We start from the raw sequence: 25,658 nt of genomic DNA, 5'->3' as shown, positions 1-25,658 counted from the left end.
CCCAGTACGTGTTGCACATCTATTATGTTGTGTGCTAGGATTCTGTCCCGCCATCGAGCATGTGCCGCATTGAGATGGTCGCTTAACAATACATCCCTTAGCGCTTGACAGTCCGTCTCGATTTCTACCAGAAAGCCCCATACGATGTCCAAGAACTTGTCTAGTCCGAACTTTAGCGCTGCGAACTCCAATATAAAAGGTTTGTATTTTTGTTCCATGCTTGATGTCCGTTTTGATGTGAATGTGATTGGTAGCAAATGTTCTATCCACTTTCTGGATGGTCTTTGCATGCGTGTCCGTTGTGACAACACTGCTGCTAGTCCTTCTTGGCAACCATCGGATGTGACAATGAATGGTGATCCATCGTACTTTGGCGCTTGTAGGATCGGGCACGTTACTAATGCAGCTTTTAGGTCTAGGAATGCTTTGGTGTGCTCTTGCGTCCATTTGTTGTCCAGTTTGTGGCCTCTTAAGATGTGTTGATACGTATTCTTGGTGTACGGGTGCGTTAGTGGTGCTTCCTTTACTAAGTTGCGCAACGGTCCTTCTTGTTTTGCGTATCCTAGCACTAGATCCCTAAAATGACTTGTTAGTCCTAAAAATGACTCTAGGTTAAGTGCGTCTGCTGGCCTTTCCCAGTTTACGATAGCAGTTAATTTTTCGAGATCAGGTTGAACTCCTTTGGGACCTACTGTTGCTCCGGCGAAAGTTGTCTCTGACATGAAGAGTCAGCATTTCGTGGGTGATAAGGATAATTTCCGGTCTCGGCAATGCTGAAAGATACATTCTAGTTTCCCAAACATGTCGTCGAACATGTTGCCTGCGCTCCCTCCATCATCTACAAATATTTCCATAGTGGTATCAGCGATTAGATCATGCAGATGAGTGGCTGTTACTTCGCAGAATGTGGTGGGCGCTCCGGTGAGTCCCATCGGCATGCGCTTGTACCAAAAGTAACCACGGCCTTCTACATAGAATGCTGTGTAGGGCCTGGATTCTTCTGGAACTTCGACAGCATAGAACCTGGACGCAAAATCAAATACTGACACGTACTTATGGCTGCTTAGCCTCAATTGTTTGGCTCGTATGTCCCCTTGTGGCATTGGCGCTATAACGGTATGTCTGTTTACTTCATTGAAGTTCTGACAAATTCCCCATTTCTGCGGCTTGTTTTCTAATGCTTCTCGAGGTGCCTCTTGTACTTCGCGTTCTGGTATGATGAAGGCTGGCGGTTGTCCATGCTTCGTATACTGTTCATTGACTTTGTATTGTAGTTCTTCCAGCATGAGTCCTCCTTGTTCGTGTGCCTTCTGCGCTAATACCGTGGTGGCGCAGCATTTGACCTGTTCTGCTGGTGCCTTTTCGATTATCCCCGCCGCTAGCATTTCGTCAATCCGGCCATGTAAGAACTTGGCTTGCGGTGGTGTAAGCGCTCGTTGATGGATGCGTAGGTTAAATGTGGCGTCTTCTGGTATATTCAGTCGATGTTGGGCTCCTGGTATCGGGAGGACCTCTGAAAGTGAGCACGCAAATATGTCTGCATATTTTTTCACTAAATCTTCAACTCGTTTGCATTCCTCCTCTGTCAGTTCCTTTCCATACTGTACCGCCTTTACGATATATGCTACCCGTTTCGGGTTTCCTGGATTTGTCGTTCTCGTGAAGACTGCTGCCTCATCCTTGTTGTCTGTCGTGACACAGACTGGGATGTATGTTCCTAAATTCATTTTTTGGTCAGTATAGATCTTTGGACCTGAGTTATGATTGTGTGCTGGGACTTCTCTTGTGAGGATATGTTCTTCTCTCTGTGCAATATCTTCCTCTTGACTTTGGTTGTAGATTGTCTTCGAACCTCCTTCCCCTGATATGTGCACCATGTCTGTTTCGTATTCGTGTATCGCTCGAAATGCGCGTAATAGTGGCTTCCCGAACAGGAATCTCCACCCACCTCCACTTTCGAATACTTCGAACTCTCCATGCGTTTTGATTCCTTCTATCATGACTTCGCCTCTCCATACAGCTTTAGAGGGTACTATTGTGCCGTTCGCCATGCACAACTGCTTCGTCGATGTTCCCCAACTTCCTAGCCTATGTTTCACTTGTTCAAATTCCGTTGCACACATGGCGTTGACCATGGCGCCCTCGTCGAAGAGTGCCTTGATTCGTATGGTTTCCCCTTGTGCTCCTTTAAGTGCGATGTGTTGTAGGAATGGTTGGCATTTATGGTGGGTCTCTTCATCGTCCGTCGAGTACAATTCAACGACATCATATTGTTCACTAGAATGGGACTGCATAGTGACATGTTCTGTACGGTTTGCATTCTTGACGGAGGTGTAGTGCTTGTCCTTGTGTGTCTCCTCTTGGCACACGAGGACAGATTGTTCCTTGTACTGAGGTATTATATGTGTTAGGGTCGTTCTGCTGTCCTCTATGCCAACGACCCTTGGCCTTTTCCCTGCTCCATTACATCTGGGGTGAAAATTTCTTCAAGCACGTAATTAACTTGTGGTGCGGTTGCTCTATTGAATGCTCCCAGCGTTCTGGTGCATATTCCCCGCCATATTGTTTCGTTCTTCGGCAATTGCACGTCTGGCTGCAGTTGACACGCTGGGCTTATGTGTCTGTGCGCTCCGCACCGGAAGCACTCCCCTGAACATATTTGCGCTGTGCCTGGCGTTAATGGGAATGGTGTGCTCTCTGTGCTCCTTGCACCTTCTCCCCATCTCGCTGCCCACTGTCGTCGTTGTTCATTGTAGGCCGTGTGTCCTGCGTCTGTGTCTACATGGTGCAGCAAGTCGTTGATATGTGCTCATAGGAGGTCTTGTTCTTCTTGTGTAGGTGTGCTTTGTATTGGACTTTGTCCTAACTGTGCTTGATTGGCTGCTGTGTAGCATACTTGCCTTCTGGCGACCTGCACTTGCTGCATGTTGGAGTTTCCTGTCGTCATTCTTGTCTGCGACATTGTTGCTCCCATTGCTTGTGTAGGGTTATCCGTTCCGAGTGTTGCTTGCTGCATTTGCAAACATAACACTTCTACTGGATCGTTCCGCTGGCTTTCTAGACGTGCAATACGTGCGTTCTGCATTCTCTCTACTTCTTTCCTCTCTTTCTCACGTTTTGCTTTGTCTTGCAGGATGTCTACATTGACGCTTGCGATCTCCAATAAGAATGTATTCCAATCGGCTGGTGCGGGCGTTGTGAGGTCTCGTAAGACCCGCGGGAGTGCATCTCGGACCTGGTGGATCAAGACTGGTGCGTTTGCTATGCCTGCGTCTTGTACCAATGTCGTGAGTTGATTATGGAAGTGTATGTGGGACCAGGTGGTGATTTCGGCTAAGGTGAGGCGTTCTCCTACGTCTTCTTCTTTCAACCGTAGTGCTAATAACTCTTTCTGATACTTGAGTTGAGTCTTTCCTGCTACGGTTATTGCTGGCCCCTTTGTTTCGAAGGCTGCTTTGACGTTCCTCCACAAAGTCTTGTGCTGTGCATCAAGGTTCGTCCACCAATGGTCTGCCTGTGAGCCTGCTGAAATCAATGCTGCAAATAGTGCGACTTTGATAGCTTCATCTGCGATTTGGTTAACTAGGAAGTATGCTTCCGTGCTTTGCAGGAAGTTTTGCGCATTCTCGCTCTCTTTCCCATGGAACAATGCGGGTAGTGGAACACCTGTCATAACGTTGACTGGCTTATTCGGCGTGGGTGGGGGGACAACAATTGGTATGAACTTAGGAGACTGAAGGTTTGGGAAGATTAGCATGGACGGGTCTGGCGCTCCTGGTAAAGATTTTTTGTCGTCTGCTAGCTGTTGGATGACTTTGTGTTCCGACTCCTCATGTTCCCATTCTAGTGCTCGTTGGTTGATCTCTGGAGTGTCTAAGGGCAATGAATCTGAGGATGGAAGCATGGTATCGGAAAGTTCTAGGTTAATGGCTTTTTTCTTTGTGAAGCGCCCTTTCTTGTCTCTGGGCAGTGGTTCTCGTGGAGGATTCAGTTTGACTGCAGTTGGGGGTGTTAGCGAAAAAACCGGGTCTTTATACTGATTAAAGGCTATGCTTGGTGTGTTTTCCTTGTGTTCTGACACGAGGTGTGACATTCTCTGGATTCAGCTTGACTCTGTTGCTCTGGTTCTGCTCTATGCTTGGTGCTCAATACTCTGCTCTATGCTCTAAAACAGAAAGAAAAAGGAAAATTGGGACGCTCTCACTCTGTTCACCAGTTGGAGTGGGCTCTGCTAGAATGCGTGCGCTGGACTCTACAACGAAGTGATGCCTGCTACTGCTGCCCGAACTCTACCTAACGCCCTGCCTGCACTCCAAACACCGCCAAACAACCTCTATGACCTAACCCCTCCCTAGGGGTCCCCCGCTCCAGTGTCTAAGGTAACGCTGAAGGATGCAATGACAAAAATCTAGCTGATGGCATCCACCACTAGCTTGGGTATTATGAGTGATTGGAAACTCACGAACAAGGTGCACAGCATGGCTGCGAGCAAGATTCTATTCTTGTTCCAGAGCACATATGTTCTGAGGATAAAAAAGCCTGGATGGATCAGATCAGAAACACACATAATACGAGGGGAACGAGAGTTACATTCGGATAAAATGACTAGTACAATTCTGAGATCTGTGAGAAGGAAGTAATAGCCTTCGACAAGAACGTGCATGTATGGATGTACCCTGCACATACCTGATTCAATATTTGCCAACACCCGGCATTTCTGGCGCGAAGTCATGCAATAAGTCGTTCTTCCTTATTAACTCACCACCGCATCACATACAGCTGGGTTCTCATTCGGGGTAAAGCCCACTGAAAAACATGTGTTAATTCATCATCGGAGCGATGTGGGCTGGAACGGAACGCACTATATAGATCCGTGGCAAGAAAGATAAAGGGGAGGTATCGTGTGACAATATACAGGCCTTTCATCTTGCTCCAGTGCGATTGAAGCAAAAATGTCCACTTTGCACAGCATGTTGTGGATATCAGAACTGAGGTGTATTATAGAACAAGTGTATTACCTCCTCATGAAGCGAACATGCATAATCATAGGTCTGGATAAGTGAGCTTAACAATGGACGTGAAAAGATCAGAATAAGCCCACCCATAATGTAGCCATCGAGGCTGAACTGTGTTAGGACAAAGAATTTGTGGTTCAGACAGTACGCACCGAATATGTACTGATGGTACATGACTTGTCAATTGTGGTTCACCCTTATATCGACAAGGAGACGCACCTTAGAGGACTGCAAGCTCATCACTACTGCGATATCGTCCGTTGAATACTCCATCTAGAGGTCAAAAAATGTGCACAGTATCATGCGCCTTCATAGCTCTTATGAATGAGCTGTGAACCCATCAATGTGGCTGCGCAAACATCAAGGCTGGGATATCATTGAAATTAGTTCGAGATTAAACTTAGCTAGCTTGCTGCGGTCATGATGGAGCATTTCACCGTTCACTGGATGTACACACCAGGGAGCAACTTGATAAAAGATGCATTGGATGACTAGTGGATGACTTCCCACAGCATTTGGAACATTGTTCCAGTTCTAAACATCTCATGCCAAGCTGAGGACCCCGCGACAGTGGGTTTGTGACTATCCGTTTTTTATTCATGGATGAAACTATCTAAGAAGAGGCGAAGAAATACCGGATATTGATGTCAGGTTGTTAGTATCGGCCACAGCCATGTGACAAAGCTCTGATACGACCCCTCTAGATCTGCACACATCATGACGATAGGCTTCGACGCCTATGGTTTCGCAAATGAGGTCCGTGCAAGGGAGGCCAGTCTCGAGAATCCAGATTCAGAGATGCTGAAGGGGAGCATAGAGGTGCTCCTGAAGTTGATGCAGACTTCCGAGCCAATAGGGAGGGACAAAGAAACCCAGCCGTTCCCACGAAGGAAAAGTTCTCAACTCTGTGGGGAGGTGCCAGTGGTTCTGGTCGATGTTGGTAAACATGATGAAAGCGTGGATGCCCTGTTCTTGCCATTCCCTTGACAGAATTGTGCCATATGCACAAGCTTCAATCCATGCGTCCTCTGACCCGTCATCAAACTTTTGAGGAGCGCTCCGTTTTGTAGCGCCACTTTAAGCACCGGAACAAGCTGACAACAAGCTCCTGGGTCCTCAGGTCGTCGGGTGCTGTGTAGCAAGACTGTTCTTCCCTTGGGACTCGTTGAAAAAGTTATAGTGACTTGTTGACGAGTAGATATTGGCTGTGTGTGCCTGTTTGTTGCTGAGTTAGAACGGCCGACCGCCCTATACACTGATCAGATATTTTTACTTGTATTTGCTTCCGGTGTTATGCTACTACTACTAGTACTTATTCTTGTATATTTTGATCATCTCTGCAATGCTGTCCAGGTCACTGCCAGTCTGTTTCCTGTATACCTCCGTTCCTGAATCACCACCGCCACGGATTGTAGTTGATGACCGGTGGTACAGTTGTTTGATCGTGTGATAGACTGAAGGCGAGTATTTCTTAGCAGAGGACGAACGTTCATGGGGAGCACTGCATTAAATTGAATAGTAGGTTTCGTAACTTGCCTTTCGCTCAGCGACTCGGATTGAATGAATTTCAATCCCTTCTCCACATGTACAAGCAGTCCATAGTTATCGTGACAGCGCACAGGACTTTTGATCGTACAGGACGGCAGGAGGTTCTCAGGCATTGGGCCATCTGAGTAGCTGATCACCGATAAAGTATATATCGTAATTGAGAAGTGAGGTTGGGTCTTTACAGATGTCAGTCGCCATAGATAATTACGAGAAGTAGTGCATTACCCTACAAACGTGCGGTACAGACACTGCTTGATCCAGTTTGACCTCTCCATTGATGATATCTTTTGATCACATCTGGCGTGATTTGCCTTTGGATGGCACCTGCGACTGCGACAAAGGCATTTTGCGGGATCTGCAGAGAGCTACGAGCAAAGTTCGCCAAAGTAGGGACTTTTAAGAGCTTACAAATGGGGCGTTGATATCTTTCTGCATAGTCAGTAGAGCAGCCTCCTGGCACAGGGAGCTGATTTCCGCGCTGCTGCAGCCGTCTGTCTGAATGCAACGTTACACTCTGCTCAGATGCAACAGAACTGTACTCACCATGGCTGCTATTGCATGAAGATCTAAGTCAGATTCGACGCTCATCGTCCTAATCCTGATCTTCAAGATCTCTTCACGTCCGGCGTGATCGGGAGGTCCAACATACATAATGCAATCCAGCTTTCCGGGACGCATCAGAGCTGAGTCCTGGCGATCCATGGTCAGAAATACAACAATGATAGTCAAAGCAGATAGACTTGCAATGACGTCGGGGCGATTCGTGGCTGCAATAATAGTCACCCCCACAAGCTCCTGAACACCGTCCATTTCGTTCAAGAGGCTGGTGAGAACCCCTTCATGTGCACTTCCAGTATCTGAATCTGAGAAGCGCGATGTTCCAAGGGCATCAATTTCATCCTGTGTTTGTTAGCATCAACTCCTTAATAGTAGGACGGCGCTTACGAAAAAGATTATTGACGGTGACGCAGCTCTAGCTTTACTGAATACATCTCGCACGGCTCTTTCCGACTCTCCAACATATTTGTTTAGAAGCTAATTGACAACAGTAAACAGTATATTGTGAGCATGTTGCCTGGACGCGGAACCAACTTGAAGAGTCAAACCTCGTGACCTTCCACAGCAACAAAGTTAACACCGCTTTCCATTGCACAAGCTCGAGCTAGAATGGGTTTGCTGCACCCTGGATGTCCGTACAACAGTAGGCCCTTTCAAGTTGGTGGTCGGACTCCCAGTTGGTGGAAAGCCTCTGGATGTGATGATGGCCACTGGACTGCTTCCTGGGGTTTTTGTATGATGTCGGCTTGCCCAACTATATCTTCAAACCGAATGGGTGGTGTCTCAATGAATAGGAAGCGCATTTCGGACGGCCACACAGTAGGAAGCGCTTCTGAAAGGTCTGATGGCGTCAATTCCAGGGTCATTGTTGTAGTTGTTGGGTAAGCATTGGAACCTGGTGGAGTCACTGGAGTGTGTCATCCATCATTTGATGGCAAGAGTCACAGCCTCTCGAACTACAGCACTGAGGTCCGCACCAACATATCCATGAGCACAGCGCGTGATGGAATGGAGTTTTGCGTCTGTTATAGTTTGGGAGAGGAGGACATTCAGAATGGAGTAGCGTGCGTCTGCATCCAGTATGCCTGGAAGTAAAAGCCGTCTGTCAAAGTTGGGTGTGTTACCGCTGAGCTATCTCGAATTCTCTTTCCCACAACCCTATCGTCAAAAATCGTGCTCGCATTGTCAATACCATCCAGAATCGTCAAAAGTGTCGCCACCACCCATTTTCCAACCTTGGCATCTGCGCCCTCTTCCCTTCTTAGGACAACCTCGTTAGCTCAGGCTTCCTTGAATACATCCCGGAGTTTTGACTCTGTTTCTCCGTGATATGCTGAAAAAAGCTCAGAGAGTTGCACGTGCAAGGTGCGGAGGTAGTCATCTGCGATGACGTCATTAATGGTTGAAATCAGTCACGGAACCAATTGATGCCGAACACAGTTTTGCCACTGCGTGTCTGGCTCTGGCATTTATTACACCTGTGCCAATTGTCGACCGCTATATGGAGGTCTTTCGCATGAAGTCCGCCGGGTACAATTGCGCAATCATGCATAATTTTGTGGTGCTCAAGCAACTGCACAGGAGCTTCAAGAAAATACAAAACATCTCACACAGAACTCACCGTCAGCTCTGCTCAATAGCTTACAGATGTGACTAGCAAGATGCTGGCGAAGAACTTCTTGCAACTTTTCACCATGCATGACTATTGAAACTGTGGCGGGCAGCATCATCACTGTCTCAAGCATCAGAGGTGCAACATTTGTTATCAAGCGCTCCCCGCCGGGCTGTACATCCAGTGACCAGTGCAACGCTCCGAGATCCGAGACTGTCCCAGTGTTTACACCGCCACATTGATGGGTTCATATCTCATTCATAAAAGCTAACAAGGCCCATGATGTGTGTGTGAAGCACATTTTTTAACCTCTACATGGAGTATACGACTAACGATATTGCAGCAGCGAGGAGCTTGCAGTTTGCTACGGTGTGTTTCCTTTCTCTATATGAGAGCGAATCACAATTGACAAGTCATCTACCATCAGTACATACACAGTGCGTACTATCTGAACCTCATATTCTTTGTTCTGATATAGTTCAGTGTCGATGGCTACATTCTGGGTAGGCTTATTCTGATCTATCCACGTCCGCTGTCAAACTCGCTTATTCAGACTTATGATTATGCATGTTCACTTCATGAAGAGGTAATACCCTCGTTCTATGATATACCTCGGTTTTGATATCGACAATATCATTGCTGTGCACAGTGGACATTTTTGCTTCGATCACGCTGGAGCAAGATGAAAGGGCTCTATATCGTTACACGATACCTCCCCTTCATCTTTCTTGCCACGGATATATATTGTGCGTTCCGCTCCAGCACATCGCCCCAATAATGAATTAACACTTTTTTAGTGTACTTTACTCCGAATTTGAACCCAGGTGTATGTGATGTGATGAGAGTCGATGAAAACAAACAACTCACTGACTTCGCCAGAAATGTTGGGTGTGGGTCCATATTGACTTAGGTACGTACATGGTACACCCATATATGCACAGCCTGGCTGAGGGCAACCTACTTTCACTCACAGGGATCGGCATGCTATTAGTTGTTTGCTCCGATTGTATCTCTCCTTCCTCCCTGAGATATGTATATTCCTGATCCGATTCATCCAGACTTTTTCATCCTCAGAACATACGTGCTCTGGAACAAAAATAAAATCTTGCTCGCAGCCATGCTGTTCACCTTTGTTGTGAGTTCCCAATTCACTCGCCATACAAAGCTAGTGGTAAATGTATCAGCCAGTCTTTTCTCGTAGCATGCTTCGGTGTTGCCTTTGCCACTACCATCCCTGCAGCATGTACGTGCTCTCATCTTCCTTATGGCATTCCCACGACCACTGAAACATTCTGTTCACTTCCACAGATGTCACTAGCACAATCCCAGGAATCACAGGGTGCTACCGGAGTTCAACCAATTACCAGCTTTTCATACCATTTCTTCTCCTTTCTGTGTTCGAATTGGGTGGGAAACTAGGAGCATATATATGTAGAAACACGTGCTGACCTGTGTTCTCCCCAGGACTCATGATCCTCACGCTCATACGTGCCATACAGGACTGGCGGGCAAACCAAAGCCGTCTGTACGTTGTCCGGGTGAACCATAACATATCCTATTATGCATGCGGTTTTTGTGAGTTAACGTTCGCACATGCCATTTTTCTGCAGTCATCCTGATTTCTGAAGTGTTCTCGGTAACAAACGTCGCCACAATACTGCTCTTTCAGGTGCGTGAATATCCTAAATGCCTTTTATGATCGAACCGTTGATGTTCTGCGCCCCAGGACTCCTACCAGACTATTTTGTATGGGTATGCACCTCCACATCCTGCTGCGTATACCTACTAACAATATCTGAAATGTACACCCACGTGCAGTTTCCAGTACATGATCCTTGCAATCCTAGCCACGCGCATGCACCTCCATCTCTGGCAGGTGAACCGACATCCACACGGCTCTACTAGCACCCTCGTGCATGTTATATCCGACATGTCATTCGCAAATCCCACGGAGTGATGTCTCATTCTGTGGCTTATTCTATGTCGTTCGTGGAGCGAGGCTTGGGCTGTACAAGATGACTGGTGGAGGTGGGTTTGGTGGAGTTCTTTATCTGCTTAACTTATAGGATGAGTCTGTTGCGAAGTGGGACGAACGTTTGGATGTCCTTGGTCTATTTAATTCCCTAATTTTGAATGTAAGCAGCGGCTGATTCAGGATCCAGAATTTGAGGATGGCAGAGCCAGACGCGCAGCCTGAAGGCAATGAGTATTATGGTACAAGCCCACTAAAGCATATCAAGCTCTAGGAATTAACGAAACGTCCCTGTTATGATAGGATATCATCGAGAACCACCTGCTTCGTCTCACTCGACTGGGCAAGTTGTTTGCACCTCATGACTTGCCAATGAAAGATAACTCGTAAGGTTGAGGAGTCAGGGCATCCCGCCTTGATGCGGACTTCATTGTTTCGATGCATATCAATGCATCTCTTATCCATACCTCTACTCAGCGAGTGACCCTTCAAGTAAGGCAATATAAAAGTAAACAACCAAAGGTGAACGGATCGCTTGTCAACGAATACGAATCTTGCTAATTCACGACCTCCGAGCTGAATATGAACCATGCAGTCTCGATTTCGTCGACGATGCAGCCCAGTTTTTGATAGATGCGAGTGTAAACGAAAGAAACTGTGTCACACCCGTTTTTCAACCTCGTCACTTGCGCCCTCTTCGCGTCTTGGGGTAAGAGCATCAACCTCGTCCAAAAATGACGATACATGGGCTCTTGGCTCAGGCTTCCTTGAATAAATGCCGGAGTTTTGACACTGTTTCTCCGTGAAAGGCTGATAACAAGCACCGATGAGTTGCACGTGCAAGGTGTAGGCGGAGGTAATGTTTGTCCGTAATGACGTCATTGTTGAATTGTAAATGAGTCACGGAACAGATTGATGCCGAACACAGTTTAAAATTATAATTGCATCCATATACACCTGTACCAATTTTCGACCGCTATGTGGAAATGTTCTGCACGAAATCAGCCGGCACAATTGCGCTATCATGCTTAACTGTGTAGTGCTCACTGGCAAACAGCAGCAGGAGCTTCGACTCGGAGAAAATACAGACATCTCGCGCAGAACTCACGCTGCGGCTCCGCTCAATCTTACAGATAACGAGCAAGATGCTGACGAAGAACTTCTTCCCTGGCTCTCGCGACTTTTCACCGGGCATGATTATTAATAAAACTACGGCGGCCGGCGTCATCACTTCCTCAAGCATCGGAGGTACAACTGCATCTGTTATCAAGTGCTCCACAGGCTGTACAATCAGTGACCAGTGAGATCCGAGATTGTCCCACCGCCACATTGATGGATTCATAGCTCATTCATAAAAGCTAACAAGACCCATGAGGTATGTGTGAAACACATTTTTTAACCTCTACATGGAGTATTCGACTAACGATATCGCAGCAGCGAGGAGCTTGCAGTTTGCCACGGTGTGTTTCCTTTCTGTACATGAGGGTGAATCACAATTGATAAGTCATCTACCATCAGTACATACACAGTGCGTACTATCTCAACCTCATATTCTTTGTTCTGATATCGTTCAGTGTCGATGACTACATTCTGGGTAGGCTTATTCTGATCCATCCACGTTCGCTGTCAAACGTACTTATTCAGACCTATGATTATGCATGTTCACTTCATGAAGAGGTAATACACCTGCTCCATAATGCACTTCGGTTTTGATATCGACAATATTATCATTGTTGTGCACAGTGGACATTTTTGCTTCGATCACACTGGAACAAGACGAAATGCCTCTATATCATTACACGATACCTCCCCTTTATCTTTCTGGCCACGGATCTATCTAGTGCGTCCCGCTCCAGCACACATCGCCCCGATGATGAATTGACTCTTTTTTTAGTGTACTTTACCCCGAATGAGAACCTAGGTGTATGTGATGCGGTGGAAGGTTAAAGAACGAACGACTCACTGCATGACTTCGCCAGAAATGCCGGGCGTTGAACAATGTTAGCTCAGGTACGTGCATGGTGCACCCATCTATGCACAGTCTTGTTGAGGACAACCTACTTTATCTTACAGTGTTAGGCATGCTATTATTCAGTTGCTCCGATTGTATATCTCGTTCCCCCGTATTGTGTGTATCTCTGATGTGATCCATCCAGGTTTTTTTATCCTCAGAACTTATGTGCTCTGGAACAAAAATAGAATCGTGCTCGCAGCTATCGTGTGCACATCTTTCGTGAGTTCCAAATCCACTCAACATATACAAGCTAGTTGGTAGATGCATCAGCCAGATTATCCTCGTAGCTTCCTTCAGCATCACCTTCGTCACTGAAATCCCTGCAGCATGTACTTGCCCTGACCTTCCTTCTGAGTCGCACGGCCACTAAAACATTTTGTTCACTTTGACAGATGCAAGTAGCACAATCCCGGGAATTACAGGGTGCTACCAGAGTTCAACCAGTTACCAGTCCTTCATACCATTTCTTCTCCTTTTCGTGTTCCAACTGGGTGGGTAACCAGGAGAGCATGTATATGTATAAAGACGCGCTGACAGGTGTTCTCCCCAGGACTCATGATACTCACGCTCATACGCGCCGTGCAGAACTGGCGGATAGACTCAAGCCGTCTGTACGTTGTCCTAGTGAACCATAACATATCCTATCATGCATGCGGTTTTCGTGAGTTTACTTGTTCGCGCTGTTTTCCCATACTCATCCATGATCACTCTCTTTCCTGAAGTGCTCTCGGTAACGAACATAATCGTATCACTGCTCCTCCAGGTACGTGAATATCTTAAATCCCTTTTATGTTTGAGCCGTTGATGTTATGCGCCCCAGAACCCCTATCCGGTCATTTCGTTTGAGTATGCACTTCCACATCCTGCTGCGTATTCCTACTAATAATAACCGAAACGTACATCCACGTATAGTTTCCAGGTCATGACCCTTGCACTTCTTGCCACACGCATGCACCTCCATCTCTGGAAAACGAACCGACGCGCACACGGCTCTAGCACCCTTATGCATACTCCAATGTCCGACATCTCATTTGCAAATCCTATGCTGTGATGTCTTATTCGGTGCCGTTCATGGAGCGGTGGTTTGGTAGAGTTTGTTACGTACTTAAAACTTGTAGGATGAGTCTGTCGCGAGGGTGGGAGGAGCATCTGGATGGCCGGGGGCCCCACCTTTGGCGATGCCTCATTCCCTGAGGAGAGCGCTTCTATCTCATCCTATTGTCGTGCTACATGCGATTTCAGTGGAGCACATCTGGATGATTTAGGCACATGTCCCACCTTCAGGCTGTAGCCAAGAGTCCTTTGACTGCTATCGCATCCTAATAGATCGGAACCTACATGTAGGACGTGTTTGTGACTTGAGCTTGATCAGCTGGACGTCGAAAGATTTTGCTCCCGTCTGAGATTGACTCAATGATTTACCTGGCAGTCCAGTATAATGAATATTGAGCGGATGAAACATGATTACAGCAATATGGCGCAACCAACACCAAGATACGTTCCCGTCTGTTATGCAATCATGCAATCACTTGTCACTGGTAGTGCTTTGCTTGGGAGTGCTGCCACGCGCTATGCACAGCGTACGGATTCGATATGTGTATGTACCTGCTCCGACAAATATCATATTATTCCACTCGCTGACGAGACGTACATAACAGACCAATGTACATCGAACTGCCTCAAAATCTGAACCGGACCAGGGTAAGTACTTGATCCGGTGGTAACACAGCCATTGACATGCGGTGTCAGCAAGGCGCCTGCAACTACAGCATGTAAAACTGACCCAAATAGCATGTCTTTTCATCACATTCTCCCCGTATCTCTCCTTCTCCCCGATTACTGACTTTGCGCAGTATTTCACTGTCCAGTCTGTCTGTACAACATGCAACACGAAGAAGCCGAGTCAAGCATATCAACGAGACGAGGAGAACCTGGAGAAGCGCCATTGCACTCATCGATATATCGGACGACCGCGAAATATCTACCACCGTATGGTGCACAGCACCGTCAGGATGCACTTTGGGAAGGTGAGCAGCTACCTTGTGATACCTACCAACTTACTCAATTAGAAGCAGGCGGGAATGAAGCGCTGCCTCCTATGTGGCAACAGTATAAGACGTCGTCGGATGGTGAAATACAATATCAAGATAACTCGCTCGTGATAGTCTCGTGGAACCGACCTTTACCAGGAGTGCGACTGGGTGAGGGATGAAATTGCGACAAGGTGCGATGAACTCACAGTTGAACATAGATGATCCTGGAGATCTCGCTGTTCCTGGATGGGAATGGCACATCTCACCACTCGGTCGGTCGTACTTCGTCAACCACAACACTCGGACCACCTCGTGGAAGAAACCAAAGCCAGAACGTCCGGCAGGAAGCTTGAAGCCGGAGTGCGTCATAGAGGGTCACTCCGAATGCATATGGAGCCTTGCCTACTTGGATACCAGTGGCAATATAATGAGCGCGTCTGAAGATCGTTCGATTTGTCAGTGGAAAAGAGATGGAGAGGCAGTGGGAAAACCTTTGAATAGCGATGGGGGAGGGATATGTTCGATGATAGTATCCCCAGATGAAACAATGGTCGTTTGTGGAAGCGCAGATGGCAGACTGCGACTTTGGAATATAAAGGAGGGCAGTATGATCGGCGACCCGTGGGAGGGGCATAGTGCTGCAGTGAGGAGCCTCGATTGGTCTTGCAATTCCCTGGAGATAGCAAGTGGATCTGTTGACGGCACCATACGACGCTGGAACCCGAATACTGGTCGACAAATAGCACCACCCATAGAGGCAAGTCACGGCTGGGTTTATGCCGTCAAATACTCTCTAAAAGGCGATAAATTCATGAGCGGCGGTGCGGATAATGTGATCCGCGTGTGGTCAAAGAACGGCAAGCTGCTTCTGGAGATCCAGGGACATGAAGACGGGGTGATGTCATTGTGTTGGTCCAAGGACGGCGCACATATTTTCTCCGGGTCAGGCGATCGCACCATCCGGAAATGGCGAGCAATTGATGGACAGGAACTCGTTGTTCTTCGGGGTCACACCCAATCCGTCACATCCCTCTGTCTTACTCCCAATGAAAGGTATATTGTTAGCACATCATTGGACTACACGATTCGCATCTGGGATCTCGAGACAAATCACGCGGTCGGAGATCCACTCTTGCATGATGACAAAGTCTTGGCTCTTGCCATTTCCCGCGATGGAAAATACATTACCAGTGCTGGAACAGACAAACAAATCTATGTATGGAATATGGAGGCAGCGCTCAAAAACGGTGTGGTGCGTATGCGTTTTGTTGTCTAATTTCCCTTCCAATATCATGGCTCTACACCCTAATTTCTCACTCGCAGGTGGCAGCTGCAAAGTCACCAACGAACGTATGTGATGTATTTATTAATGTTGTCAACCATTTCAAGGTCGTCACTCTAGAGCAATGCTACCCGACGTCCACCTATTCATGCCCCTCGAATACCTCCAACGTTTTTTGATGATTTTGACGTTCATGTGGGTTCTCCGCGTTTTTTGAATCAGTTCCTATTCTCACCTCCGAGTCTTGTAATTAGTCCTCCACATCGCCTGGTGTTCATCGCCCTTCTTCCCATCGCGCTCTCGCACCATCTATCGAGAGTGCACGTGCACTCTTTGCCCGCATTCCGTCACTTTTTCATCGCTCTCGCTCCGGCGCCGGCGACGAACTCCAACAAACCCAAAGGCAAGGGATCTTCTCTCCTCGTGGTCCTCGTACTGTCCAAGTTGCTGCAGTACGGGACAAACAGGTATTCATTCATCGCATTCGTTTTCATACACTGTGGCTCAATAATTTCGCTGTAGTCTTTATTTGTTGCTCCCCGGCCAAAACAGAAGCAGCAGCAGAGCAGCCAATTGCATGGTCAGGGATCGTCATCGCAATCTCAACCTACCGGTACTCCGACGCCTGTTCCAAATAGTAGCACTCAGGCTACCACAGCACGTGCAGTGACCATACGATCACGAGTCCTCACGTTGTTGGCCCGTCTGGTGCTTTTGATTTGTTGTGCACCTCTTCCAAGCACTGATGGTCGTTAATGCTGTAGCACACGAAAAACTATTTCATCTTCTTTGTATCTATACCTCTTTCGCTACGCTGTCTATCGTGTTTTCCCATCGTGATACTCGTGCACTGCATCAGACTTGATAACACCTGCTAACTAGAGGAACGTTTCATGACTCCACGATGATGAGCATCATGTTTCATCCGCTCAATATTCATTATACTGGACTGCCAGGTAAATCATTGAGTCAATCTCAGACGGGAGCAAAATCTTTCGACGTCCAGCTGATCAAGCTCAAGTCACAAACACGTCCTACATGTAGGTTCCGATCTATTAGGATGCGATAGCAGTCAAAGGACTCTTGGCTACAGCCTGAATGTGGGACATGTGCCTAAATCATCTAGATGTGCTCCACTGAAATCACATGTAGCACGACAATAGGATGAGATAGAAGCGCTCTCCTCAGGGAATGAGGCATCGCCAAAGGTGGGGCCCCCGGCCATCCAGATGCTCCTCCCACCCTCGCGACAGACTCATCCTACAAGTTTTAAGTACGTAACAAACTCTACCAAACCACCGCTCCATGAACGGCACCGAATAAGACATCACAGCATAGGATTTGCAAATGAAATGTCGGACATTGGAGTATGCATAAGGGTGCTAGAGCCGTGTGCGCGTCGGTTCGTTTTCCAGAGATGGAGGTGCATGCGTGTGGCAAGAAGTGCAAGGGTCATGACCTGGAAACTATACGTGGATGTACGTTTCGGTTATTATTAGTAGGAATACGCAGCAGGATGTGGAAGTGCATACTCAAACGAAATGACCGGATAGGGGTTCTGGGGCGCATAACATCAACGGCTCAAACATAAAAGGGATTTAAGATATTCACGTACCTGGAGGAGCAGTGATACGATTATGTTCGTTACCGAGAGCACTTCAGGAAAGAGAGTGATCATGGATGAGTATGGGAAAACAGCGCGAACAAGTAAACTCACGAAAACCGCATGCATGATAGGATATGTTATGGTTCACTAGGACAACGTACAGACGGCTTGAGTCTATCCGCCAGTTCTGCACGGCGCGTATGAGCGTGAGTATCATGAGTCCTGGGGAGAACACCTGTCAGCGCGTCTTTATACATATACATGCTCTCCTGGTTACCCACCCAGTTGGAACACGAAAAGGAGAAGAAATGGTATGAAGGACTGGTAACTGGTTGAACTCTGGTAGCACCCTGTAATTCCCGGGATTGTGCTACTTGCATCTGTCAAAGTGAACAAAATGTTTTAGTGGCCGTGCGACTCAGAAGGAAGGTCAGGGCAAGTACATGCTGCAGGGATTTCAGTGACGAAGGTGATGCTGAAGGAAGCTACGAGGATAATCTGGCTGATGCATCTACCAACTAGCTTGTATATGTTGAGTGGATTTGGAACTCACGAAAGATGTGCACACGATAGCTGCGAGCACGATTCTATTTTTGTTCCAGAGCACATAAGTTCTGAGGATAAAAAAACCTGGATGGATCACATCAGAGATACACACAATACGGGGGAACGAGATATACAATCGGAGCAACTGAATAATAGCATGCCTAACACTGTAAGATAAAGTAGGTTGTCCTCAACAAGACTGTGCATAGATGGGTGCACCATGCACGTACCTGAGCTAACATTGTTCAACGCCCGGCATTTCTGGCGAAGTCATGCAGTGAGTCGTTCGTTCTTTAACCTTCCACCGCATCACATACACCTAGGTTCTCATTCGGGGTAAAGTACACTAAAAAAAGAGTCAATTCATCATCGGGGCGATGTGTGCTGGAGCGGGACGCACTAGATAGATCCGTGGCCAGAAAGATAAAGGGGAGGTATCGTGTAATGATATAGAGGCATTTCGTCTTGTTCCAGTGTGATCGAAGCAAAAATGTCCACTGTGCACAACAATGATAATATTGTCGATATCAAAACCGAAGTGCATCATGGAGCAGGTGTATTACCTCTTCATGAAGTGAACATGCATAATCATAGGTCTGAATAAGCGAGTTTGTCAGCGAATGTGGATAGATCAGAACCAGCCTACCCAGAAGGTAGCCATCGATGCTGAACTGTGTTAGGAAAAAGAATGGAGTACGCACAGTACGCACCATATATGTACTGATAGTAATACATGATTTGTCAATTGTGAATCGCCCTCATATCGAGAAAAGAGACACACCGTAGCGAACTGCAAGCTCCTCGCTACTGCAACATCGTCAGTCGAATACGCCATCTAGAGGTCAAAAAAATTGTTTCACGCATACATTATGCGCCTTGTTAGCTCTTATGAACGAGCTGCGAACCCATCAGGGTGGCGGCGCAAACACTGGGATACCATCATTGGAGTTAGTTCGAGTTTAAACTTAGCCTCTTGCTGCGGTCGTGATAGAGCGTTCCTCCATTCACTGGATGTACCTGCCGGGGAGCGACTTGATAAAAGATACAGCTGCACCTCCGATGCCTGAGGCAGTGATTTCACTGATAGTCATACTTCAATACTTGCCACGCACCTGAGATCTGAGACACAGCCGGAAAAGTTCTATAAATGTTGTCTAACATTTTGGGTGTCACAAAACAGTAAATTTTATTTTATGTAACCTTTTTAGGATCTTTTCAACATTTTTCGTCATGAAAAGTCATTCATGCTTCCAGTGTATCTACAAGTTACCCCACTCCCATCAAAAACGCGCACTCACCGCTCATAGCTGTCCAGATACAACTCTTCATCACTACAAGTCTTAAACGCGGGTTGCTCAAAAAGCCTCCCTAACCAAGCTTCAAATTTGGTTCCCCGCAACATTTCAAATCGGCGGTAGAGTGCTTCAAAGTTCAAAACATTAGTCGCTCTGAATATCCCTGCTCCACTGGATCAGATGAAAAGCTTGGGCGATGGATGAGAAAAAGGTGCGTCCCGGAATACTCAGCATTTTCTGCAGTGAATTAGACCTGATTTTGAAGTGCAGAAATCTACGGCGACTTCAACCTTCTTCTCCGACTTGTCTCACTTTCTAACACTATGATATGGCCTAACTCACCAGAAATTCAGCATCGCACCTCCTCGCTCCTGGGTGTTCTCACTTCTTCTGAGCATCCATCAGTGAAGTACCGCGTGTGAGTACTACATTTTGAGCACATTTATGCAGACTGTGTGCTCAGTTCCTAAATAGTATATCAATGCTACTCCTCGTCATTCAGCCCTCCGCCTACCTATTCACACCATGCTACTAAAAGTTGCCGCCAACAATGGTGAGCTCGAGACTTTGCGTCTATCCAGAAAAGATGTCGAGCGGTGGTTACAAGAATGTGGATATTTCTGGGGAAGAGCGCGGTCAATTCCTTCAGTCCATTGTTGATGCATTCATACAGTATGGCCAGCCGTACGTATCATTACATTTGACTGGTGAAGGTTGTGGTTGACATTCGATTCATACTGTATACAGGGAAACTACTTATCATTACACGCTTTCTCACGTTTCTTCATCGCCATCCTCATCCCCCTGAAAGTCAATCCGCAGCGATCAATGCCATAACCTCAGCATTGCGCTTGCCCACCTTGTTCAACTTTGATCCGTTGTTCAAGTTGGACGCTGTTGTATCAGCAAAATATCACGAGCCTTTCTCGAGTCCGCAAGTATTCTAGAATAGCGGTCTACCAGGATTACATTTATGACTCGAAAGCCATCCTGCTATTCTTGACAAATATGGTAAATCAGTTCATTATGATATTTGAACCATTCACGGGCCTGCAGAACGACTGAGCACAGCTTGAGTGGAAGATCCGTCTTCTGTCATTTGCGTCACTGGGTTTTGTACGCGTCAGACATGACCTTCTGTATTCAGAGGTCGGGTTGATCCTGCATATTGAACTGAGTGAAGTGGTCAATTGATGGTACGTCCTCTTGACATCCTGTCGTTTGTAATAATATTTGAATAGTGATCCGTACTGGTCTTCTTTGAGGAAAGCGAGAGCAATGGGAGGTACTGGAAAAGCGTCTTGTTGCGTGGAAGGCGGGCTTAGCGAATGTGCTGGAGGTTGTTACTAGTGCACAAAACGTGGTAACAATTCGGCTGTGGGTGAAGTCGTGCAGTAGGTCACGCAGATAAGTGAGAGCGTTTAGGTTTATGCCGCGCAGCCTACATCAGGGTTCCTCATAGGTTCCTCAGTTCAATGAATCAAGGTCATGGTTGTTGACTGCAATTTGTGGGAACACTGGTGAAGTTCATTGTCGTTTATCTCAACATAACCTTGGCTTTGGTATTAACTTGAATATTAAACGTTCAAAACTCTCTACTTGTTAAGACGAGAAGACAATCAGTGACAAATCATAGGTCATTCTAGATGTCGTCCTATCATAACAGAGACCTTCGTTAATTCATGGAGCTTGGTGTGCTTTAGTATGTCTGTACTATATTCGTCAGGCTGTGCGTCCGAGTCAGGCCCTCAACACACTCAAATTATGGATCCTGAATCTCTCGCCGCTTACAGTGGAAATCAAGGGTTTAAATAGACCAACGCCATCCAGATGCTCCTCCCACCTCCGCTACAGACTCATCCTACAAGTCAAGTACGTAGCAAACTCTACCAAACTCACCCAGCAGTCATCTTGTACGATCCAGGCACCGCTCCACGAACGACATCGAATAAGCCACGGGTCACGCCATTGAATTTACAGATGGCACGTCGGACATTGGAATATGCATGAGGCTGCCAGAGCCGTGTGCACGTTGGTCCGTTTGCCAGAGATGGAGGTGCATGCGTGTGGCAAGGATTGCAAGGGTCATGAACTCGAAACTATACGTAGGTGCACGTTTCGGGTATTATTAGTAGGAATACGCAGCGGGACGTGGAGGTGCATACTCATACAAAATGTTCTGATAGGAGTACTGGGACGCAGAACATGAACGGCTCGATCATAAAAGGGATTTGAGATATTCACATACCTGGAAGAGTAGCGATCCGACGATGTTCGTTACCGAGAGCACTTCAGGAAAGGGAATGATCATGGATGAGTATGGGAAAACGGCGTGAACAAGTGTAAACTCACGAAAACCGCATGCATAATAGGATATGTTATGGTTCACCAGGGCAACATACAGACGACTTGGGTTCATCCGCCAGTGCTGTATGGCGCGTATGAGCGTGAGCACCATGAGTCCTGGGGAGAACACCTGTCAGCGTGTGTTTGTACAGATATATGCCTCTGGCCCACCCAGTTCGCACACAGAAAGGAGAAGAAATGGTATGAAGTACTGGAAACTGGTCGAACTCTGGTAGCACCCTGTGATGCCCGGAACCCCGCTAGTCGCATCTGTGACAGTGAACAGAATGTTTTAGTGATCATGGAACGCCAGAGGGAAGGTGAGAGCGAGTACATGCTGCGGGGACTCCAGTGGTGAAGGCAATGCTGAAGCTTACTGCGAGAACAATCTGACTGATGTATCTACCACTAGCTTGGATATGGTGATTGGATTGGGAACTCACAAAAAAGGTGGACAGCATGGTTGCGAGTAAGAGTCTATTCTTGTGCCATAACACATATGTTCTGAGGATAAAAAAAACTGGATGGATCAGATCGGAAAGACACATGAGATGGGGGGAACGAGAGATACTTTCAGAGACGATGACTAATACTATTCCAAGACCTGTGATAGGGGAAAGTAGTAGCCTTCAGAAAGGATGTGCATACATGAAATCACCACACACGCACCTGATTCAGTATTTTCCAACACCCGGCATTTCTGGCGAATTCATGCAGTAAGTCATTTGTTTTCAGTAGCTTCTCACCCTATGACATACACTTGGGTTCTCATTCGGGGCACAATATACTAAAAACAAGTGTTAATCCATCATCGGGCGATGTGTGCTGGAGCGAAACGTACGATATAGATCCGTGGCGAGAAAGATGAAGGGGAGGTATCGTGTGACGATATAGAGGGCTTTCATCTTGCCCCAGCGTGATCGAAGTAAAAATGTCCACTTTGCACAGCAATAATATCGTCAATATTAAAACCGAGGTACATCATAGAACGAGGGTATTACCTCTTCATGAAGTGAACATGCATAATCATAAGTCTGGATAAACGAGTGTGACAGCAGACGTAGATAGATCAGAATAAGCCTACCCAGAATGTAGCCATCGACACTGAACTTTATTAGGACAAATAATATGAGGTTCAGCCAATACGCACTATGTATGTACTGATGCGTAGATGACTTGTCAATTGTGATTCGCCCTCATATCGAGAAATGAGACGCACCGTAGCGATTTGCAAGCTCTTCGCTGCTGCGAGATCATCGGTCGAATACTCCATCTAGAGGTCAAGAATGCGTTTCACACATACATCATGGGCCTTGTTAGCTCTTATGAATGAGTTGTGAACCCGGGCCCATCCGAGTCAGAGTGGCGGCGCAAACACTGGGATAGGATCATTTGAGTTTAAACTTAGCCTCTTGCTGTGGTCGCGATAGGGCTTTCCTTCACCGTATGTACGTACTTGCCGGGGAGCGATTTGATGAAAGATACAGCTGCACCGTGACCTCTGCAGATCTGATGCCTGAGGCAGTGATTTCACTAATAGTCGGCCTTCAAACTACATGGTACAAATAGCCAAAATTGGCAACCGATGTTGATAGTTATTTGGCGTAATGACTCCCTTGAGGCCAGTTACGCCAACAGGCAGCGATAATCAAAGCTCGCACGCACCCTTGATGATGGCGCTGCATCCTCCTCCTAGGCCACTGATCTTTGTTTCAATGCAGATAAGGCTATCAACTTGAGTGTTACAGCCGCACCAGAAGACCTTGCCGCCAGAGGGAGACCAGGCATCGGGCGCTCGAGCTTGAACGTCTGCACACTTTGTCATTCGACATGACGTACTCAGTAGGCTCTGCCGAAGTCCTGAAAGCAAGCTGAGAATGATAGAGCTCGATGTTCGGCGAACTAGTACGTACTCTCCTACCCTGTAATGCAATAGCGCCTCATGCTGACGACATAGGTAGCAAGTAACTTGTATTTTCAAGGACTCGTCAAACCTTGCCAGGGTCACAACAGGTCTAACTTCTGTAAGACGTCGTCATATTTCACTCCACTAGAAGAATAGCCGTTCATTCCAGACCACCCATCTCCACTACTATGTAATGCGCTGAACAATTGAAGCCCAACCCAACCCTTCGTTTGCACGGACTGAGACTGCAGTCAAAAGCATGTACGGAAACTCGAGTTGAGGAACGTGCAACTTTGGCTGTGTCACGGTGTGATCAGGTCAAATTTCTCGTAAGATACATGATCATGTGTAGCAGGACTCCGGAGCAGAATTAGATGATCCTTGATTTTGGGTCTAGCACACTCAAGATTTGGATCCCTGCGCCGCCACCGCTTGCACTGGAAAATACAGGTCTTAAATAGATCAAGGACATCCAAATGCTCCTACCACCCTGCGACAGATTCATCCTATAAGTTAAGCACGTAACCAACTCTACCAAACCTACTCCCACCAGTCATCTTGTACGGTCCAAACCTCGCTCCACGAACGACACTGAATAAGCCACGGGATAAGACAATCACGCCGCGGGATTTGCAAATGAAATGTCGGACATTGGAACATGTACGAGGTTGCTAGTAGAGCCGTGTGGATGTTGATTCACCTGCCAGAGATGGAGGTGCATGCGCGTGGCAAGAATTGCAAGCATGATAAACTGGAAACTATATGTGGGTGTACATTTTGGGTATTGTTAGCAGGAGGATGTGGCGGTACATACTTGAAAAAAAAGGTTTGGTAGGAGTCCTGGGGCGCAGAACATCAACGGCTCGATAATAAGAGGGATTCAAGATATTCACGTACCTGGAGGAGCAGCGATGCGAAGATGTTCGTTGCCGAGAGCACTTCAGGAAAGAGAATGATCATGGATGAGTATGGGAAAACAGCGCGAACAAGTGTAAACTCACGAAAACCGCATGCATAATAGGATATGTTATGGTTCACCAGGGCAACATACAGACGGCTTGGGTTCATCCGCCAGTTCTGTATGGCGCGTATGAGCGTGAGCACCATGAGTCCTGGGGAGAACACCTGTCAGCGTGTGTTTGTACAGATATATGCCCCTGGTTACCCACCCAGTTCGAACACGGAAAGGAGAAGAAATGCTATGAAGTACTGGAAACCTGCCGAATTCCGGTAGCACCCTGTGATTCCCGGGATCGCACTAGTCGCATCTGTGAAAGGGAACAGAATATTTGAGTCGTCGTGGAACGCCAGAGAGAAGGTGAGAACGAGTACATGCTGCGGGGACGCCAGTGGCGAGGACAATGCTGGAGGATGCTACAAGAAAAATCTGTTTGATGCATTTACCACTAGCTTGGGTATTGTGAGTCAATTGGGAACTCACGCAAAAGGTGGACAAGATGGCTACGAGCAAGATCATATTTTCGTTCCAGAGCACATATGTTCTAAGGATGAAAAAAGCTGGATGAATCAGATCAGAAACACACATAATACGGGGGGAACGAGAGATACTTTCGGAGACAATAACTAATACTGTTCCAAGACCTGTGAGAGGAAAGTAGTAGCCTTCAGAAAGGGCATGCATACATGAATGCACTACGTACGTACCTAATTGAGTATTTTCCAGCACCCGGCATTTCTGGAGAAGTCATGCAGTAAGTCGTTCGTTCTTGAACCTTCTACCACATCACATACACCTGAGTTCTCATTCGGGATAAAATCCACTAAAAAAAACAAGTGTCAATTTATCATCAGGGCGATGTGCTGGAGCGGGGCGCACTGGATAGATCTGTGGCCAGAAAGATAAAGGGGAGGTATCGTGTAACGATATAGAGGCCTTTCATCTTGCTCCAGCGTGACCGAAGCAA

At 47.0% G+C, this 25,658-nt stretch overlaps 9 protein-coding genes across 9 annotated transcripts; 3 read left to right on the top strand and 6 right to left on the bottom strand.

Annotated features, from left to right (window-relative positions):
• Positions 1–1,301: 1,301 nt before the first annotated feature.
• F5147DRAFT_570684 (uncharacterized protein) lies at positions 1,302–1,727 on the bottom strand (the record flags this gene model as incomplete). Its single annotated transcript, XM_041431003.1, has 1 exon — positions 1,302–1,727. A coding segment is annotated over one exon (426 nt), but the record flags the coding sequence as incomplete, so codon positions are not given.
• Positions 1,728–6,655: 4,928 nt separating this feature from the next.
• F5147DRAFT_22224 (spermatogenesis-associated protein 5-like protein) lies at positions 6,656–7,878 on the bottom strand. Its single transcript, XM_041428675.1, has 7 exons — positions 7,670–7,878; positions 7,509–7,598; positions 7,308–7,463; positions 7,107–7,253; positions 6,972–7,058; positions 6,789–6,918; positions 6,656–6,739 (listed from the first exon to the last, which is right to left on the bottom strand). Exons 1-6 carry the CDS (start codon positions 7,709–7,711, stop codon positions 6,790–6,792), a joined length of 651 nt encoding a protein of 216 aa, XP_041296401.1. The 5' UTR covers positions 7,712–7,878; the 3' UTR covers positions 6,656–6,739; position 6,789.
• A 691-nt stretch (positions 7,879–8,569) lies between these two features.
• Positions 8,570–10,897, top strand: F5147DRAFT_22157 (uncharacterized protein). Its single transcript, XM_041428673.1, has 15 exons — positions 8,570–9,102; positions 9,161–9,170; positions 9,217–9,236; positions 9,287–9,319; positions 9,383–9,479; positions 9,531–9,559; positions 9,613–9,643; positions 9,707–9,739; positions 9,792–9,868; positions 9,922–9,976; positions 10,042–10,140; positions 10,198–10,308; positions 10,362–10,402; positions 10,460–10,485; positions 10,552–10,897. The coding sequence occupies exons 1-15, from the start codon at positions 9,049–9,051 to the stop codon at positions 10,688–10,690; spliced, it is 855 nt and encodes a 284-aa protein (XP_041296400.1). The 5' UTR covers positions 8,570–9,048; the 3' UTR covers positions 10,691–10,897.
• A 1,214-nt stretch (positions 10,898–12,111) lies between these two features.
• Positions 12,112–13,565, top strand: F5147DRAFT_650073 (uncharacterized protein; the record flags this gene model as incomplete). Its single annotated transcript, XM_041433410.1, has 10 exons — positions 12,112–12,165; positions 12,449–12,545; positions 12,600–12,628; positions 12,685–12,715; positions 12,779–12,833; positions 12,905–12,938; positions 13,112–13,210; positions 13,305–13,330; positions 13,442–13,482; positions 13,540–13,565. 10 exons carry the CDS (start codon positions 12,112–12,114, stop codon positions 13,563–13,565), a joined length of 492 nt encoding a protein of 163 aa, XP_041296399.1.
• Positions 13,566–17,232: 3,667 nt separating this feature from the next.
• On the bottom strand, positions 17,233–18,020 carry F5147DRAFT_21892 (uncharacterized protein). Its single transcript, XM_041428657.1, has 5 exons — positions 17,922–18,020; positions 17,752–17,862; positions 17,650–17,690; positions 17,567–17,592; positions 17,233–17,500 (listed from the first exon to the last, which is right to left on the bottom strand). Exons 2-5 carry the CDS (start codon positions 17,855–17,857, stop codon positions 17,362–17,364), a joined length of 312 nt encoding a protein of 103 aa, XP_041296398.1. The 5' UTR covers positions 17,858–17,862; positions 17,922–18,020; the 3' UTR covers positions 17,233–17,361.
• A 1,791-nt stretch (positions 18,021–19,811) lies between these two features.
• Positions 19,812–20,500, top strand: F5147DRAFT_21656 (uncharacterized protein). Its single transcript, XM_041428646.1, has 3 exons — positions 19,812–19,899; positions 19,956–20,165; positions 20,229–20,500. Exons 2-3 carry the CDS (start codon positions 20,090–20,092, stop codon positions 20,426–20,428), a joined length of 276 nt encoding a protein of 91 aa, XP_041296397.1. The 5' UTR covers positions 19,812–19,899; positions 19,956–20,089; the 3' UTR covers positions 20,429–20,500.
• A 673-nt stretch (positions 20,501–21,173) lies between these two features.
• On the bottom strand, positions 21,174–22,073 carry F5147DRAFT_678831 (uncharacterized protein). Its single transcript, XM_041436223.1, has 4 exons — positions 21,834–22,073; positions 21,730–21,770; positions 21,647–21,672; positions 21,174–21,580 (listed from the first exon to the last, which is right to left on the bottom strand). The coding sequence occupies exons 1-4, from the start codon at positions 21,937–21,939 to the stop codon at positions 21,442–21,444; spliced, it is 312 nt and encodes a 103-aa protein (XP_041296396.1). The 5' UTR covers positions 21,940–22,073; the 3' UTR covers positions 21,174–21,441.
• Positions 22,019–22,931, bottom strand: F5147DRAFT_678825 (uncharacterized protein). Its single transcript, XM_041436222.1, has 8 exons — positions 22,912–22,931; positions 22,829–22,861; positions 22,669–22,765; positions 22,586–22,614; positions 22,497–22,527; positions 22,399–22,431; positions 22,271–22,347; positions 22,019–22,216 (listed from the first exon to the last, which is right to left on the bottom strand). Exons 3-8 carry the CDS (start codon positions 22,730–22,732, stop codon positions 22,127–22,129), a joined length of 324 nt encoding a protein of 107 aa, XP_041296395.1. The 5' UTR covers positions 22,733–22,765; positions 22,829–22,861; positions 22,912–22,931; the 3' UTR covers positions 22,019–22,126.
• A 1,061-nt stretch (positions 22,932–23,992) lies between these two features.
• F5147DRAFT_786824 (uncharacterized protein) lies at positions 23,993–25,634 on the bottom strand (the record flags this gene model as incomplete). Its single annotated transcript, XM_041442938.1, has 10 exons — positions 23,993–24,491; positions 24,548–24,573; positions 24,631–24,671; positions 24,735–24,845; positions 24,903–25,107; positions 25,175–25,251; positions 25,303–25,335; positions 25,399–25,429; positions 25,486–25,514; positions 25,571–25,634. 10 exons carry the CDS (start codon positions 25,632–25,634, stop codon positions 24,350–24,352), a joined length of 759 nt encoding a protein of 252 aa, XP_041296394.1. The 3' UTR covers positions 23,993–24,349.
• Between the last annotated feature and the right edge of the window lie 24 nt (positions 25,635–25,658).

The sequence above is a fragment of the Suillus discolor genome, assembly GCF_016758755.1.
Source record: "Suillus discolor strain FC423 chromosome Unknown F5147scaffold_10, whole genome shotgun sequence".
Taxonomy (NCBI): domain Eukaryota; kingdom Fungi; phylum Basidiomycota; class Agaricomycetes; order Boletales; family Suillaceae; genus Suillus; species Suillus discolor.
This window is presented reverse-complemented; position numbering and strand designations above follow the sequence as displayed.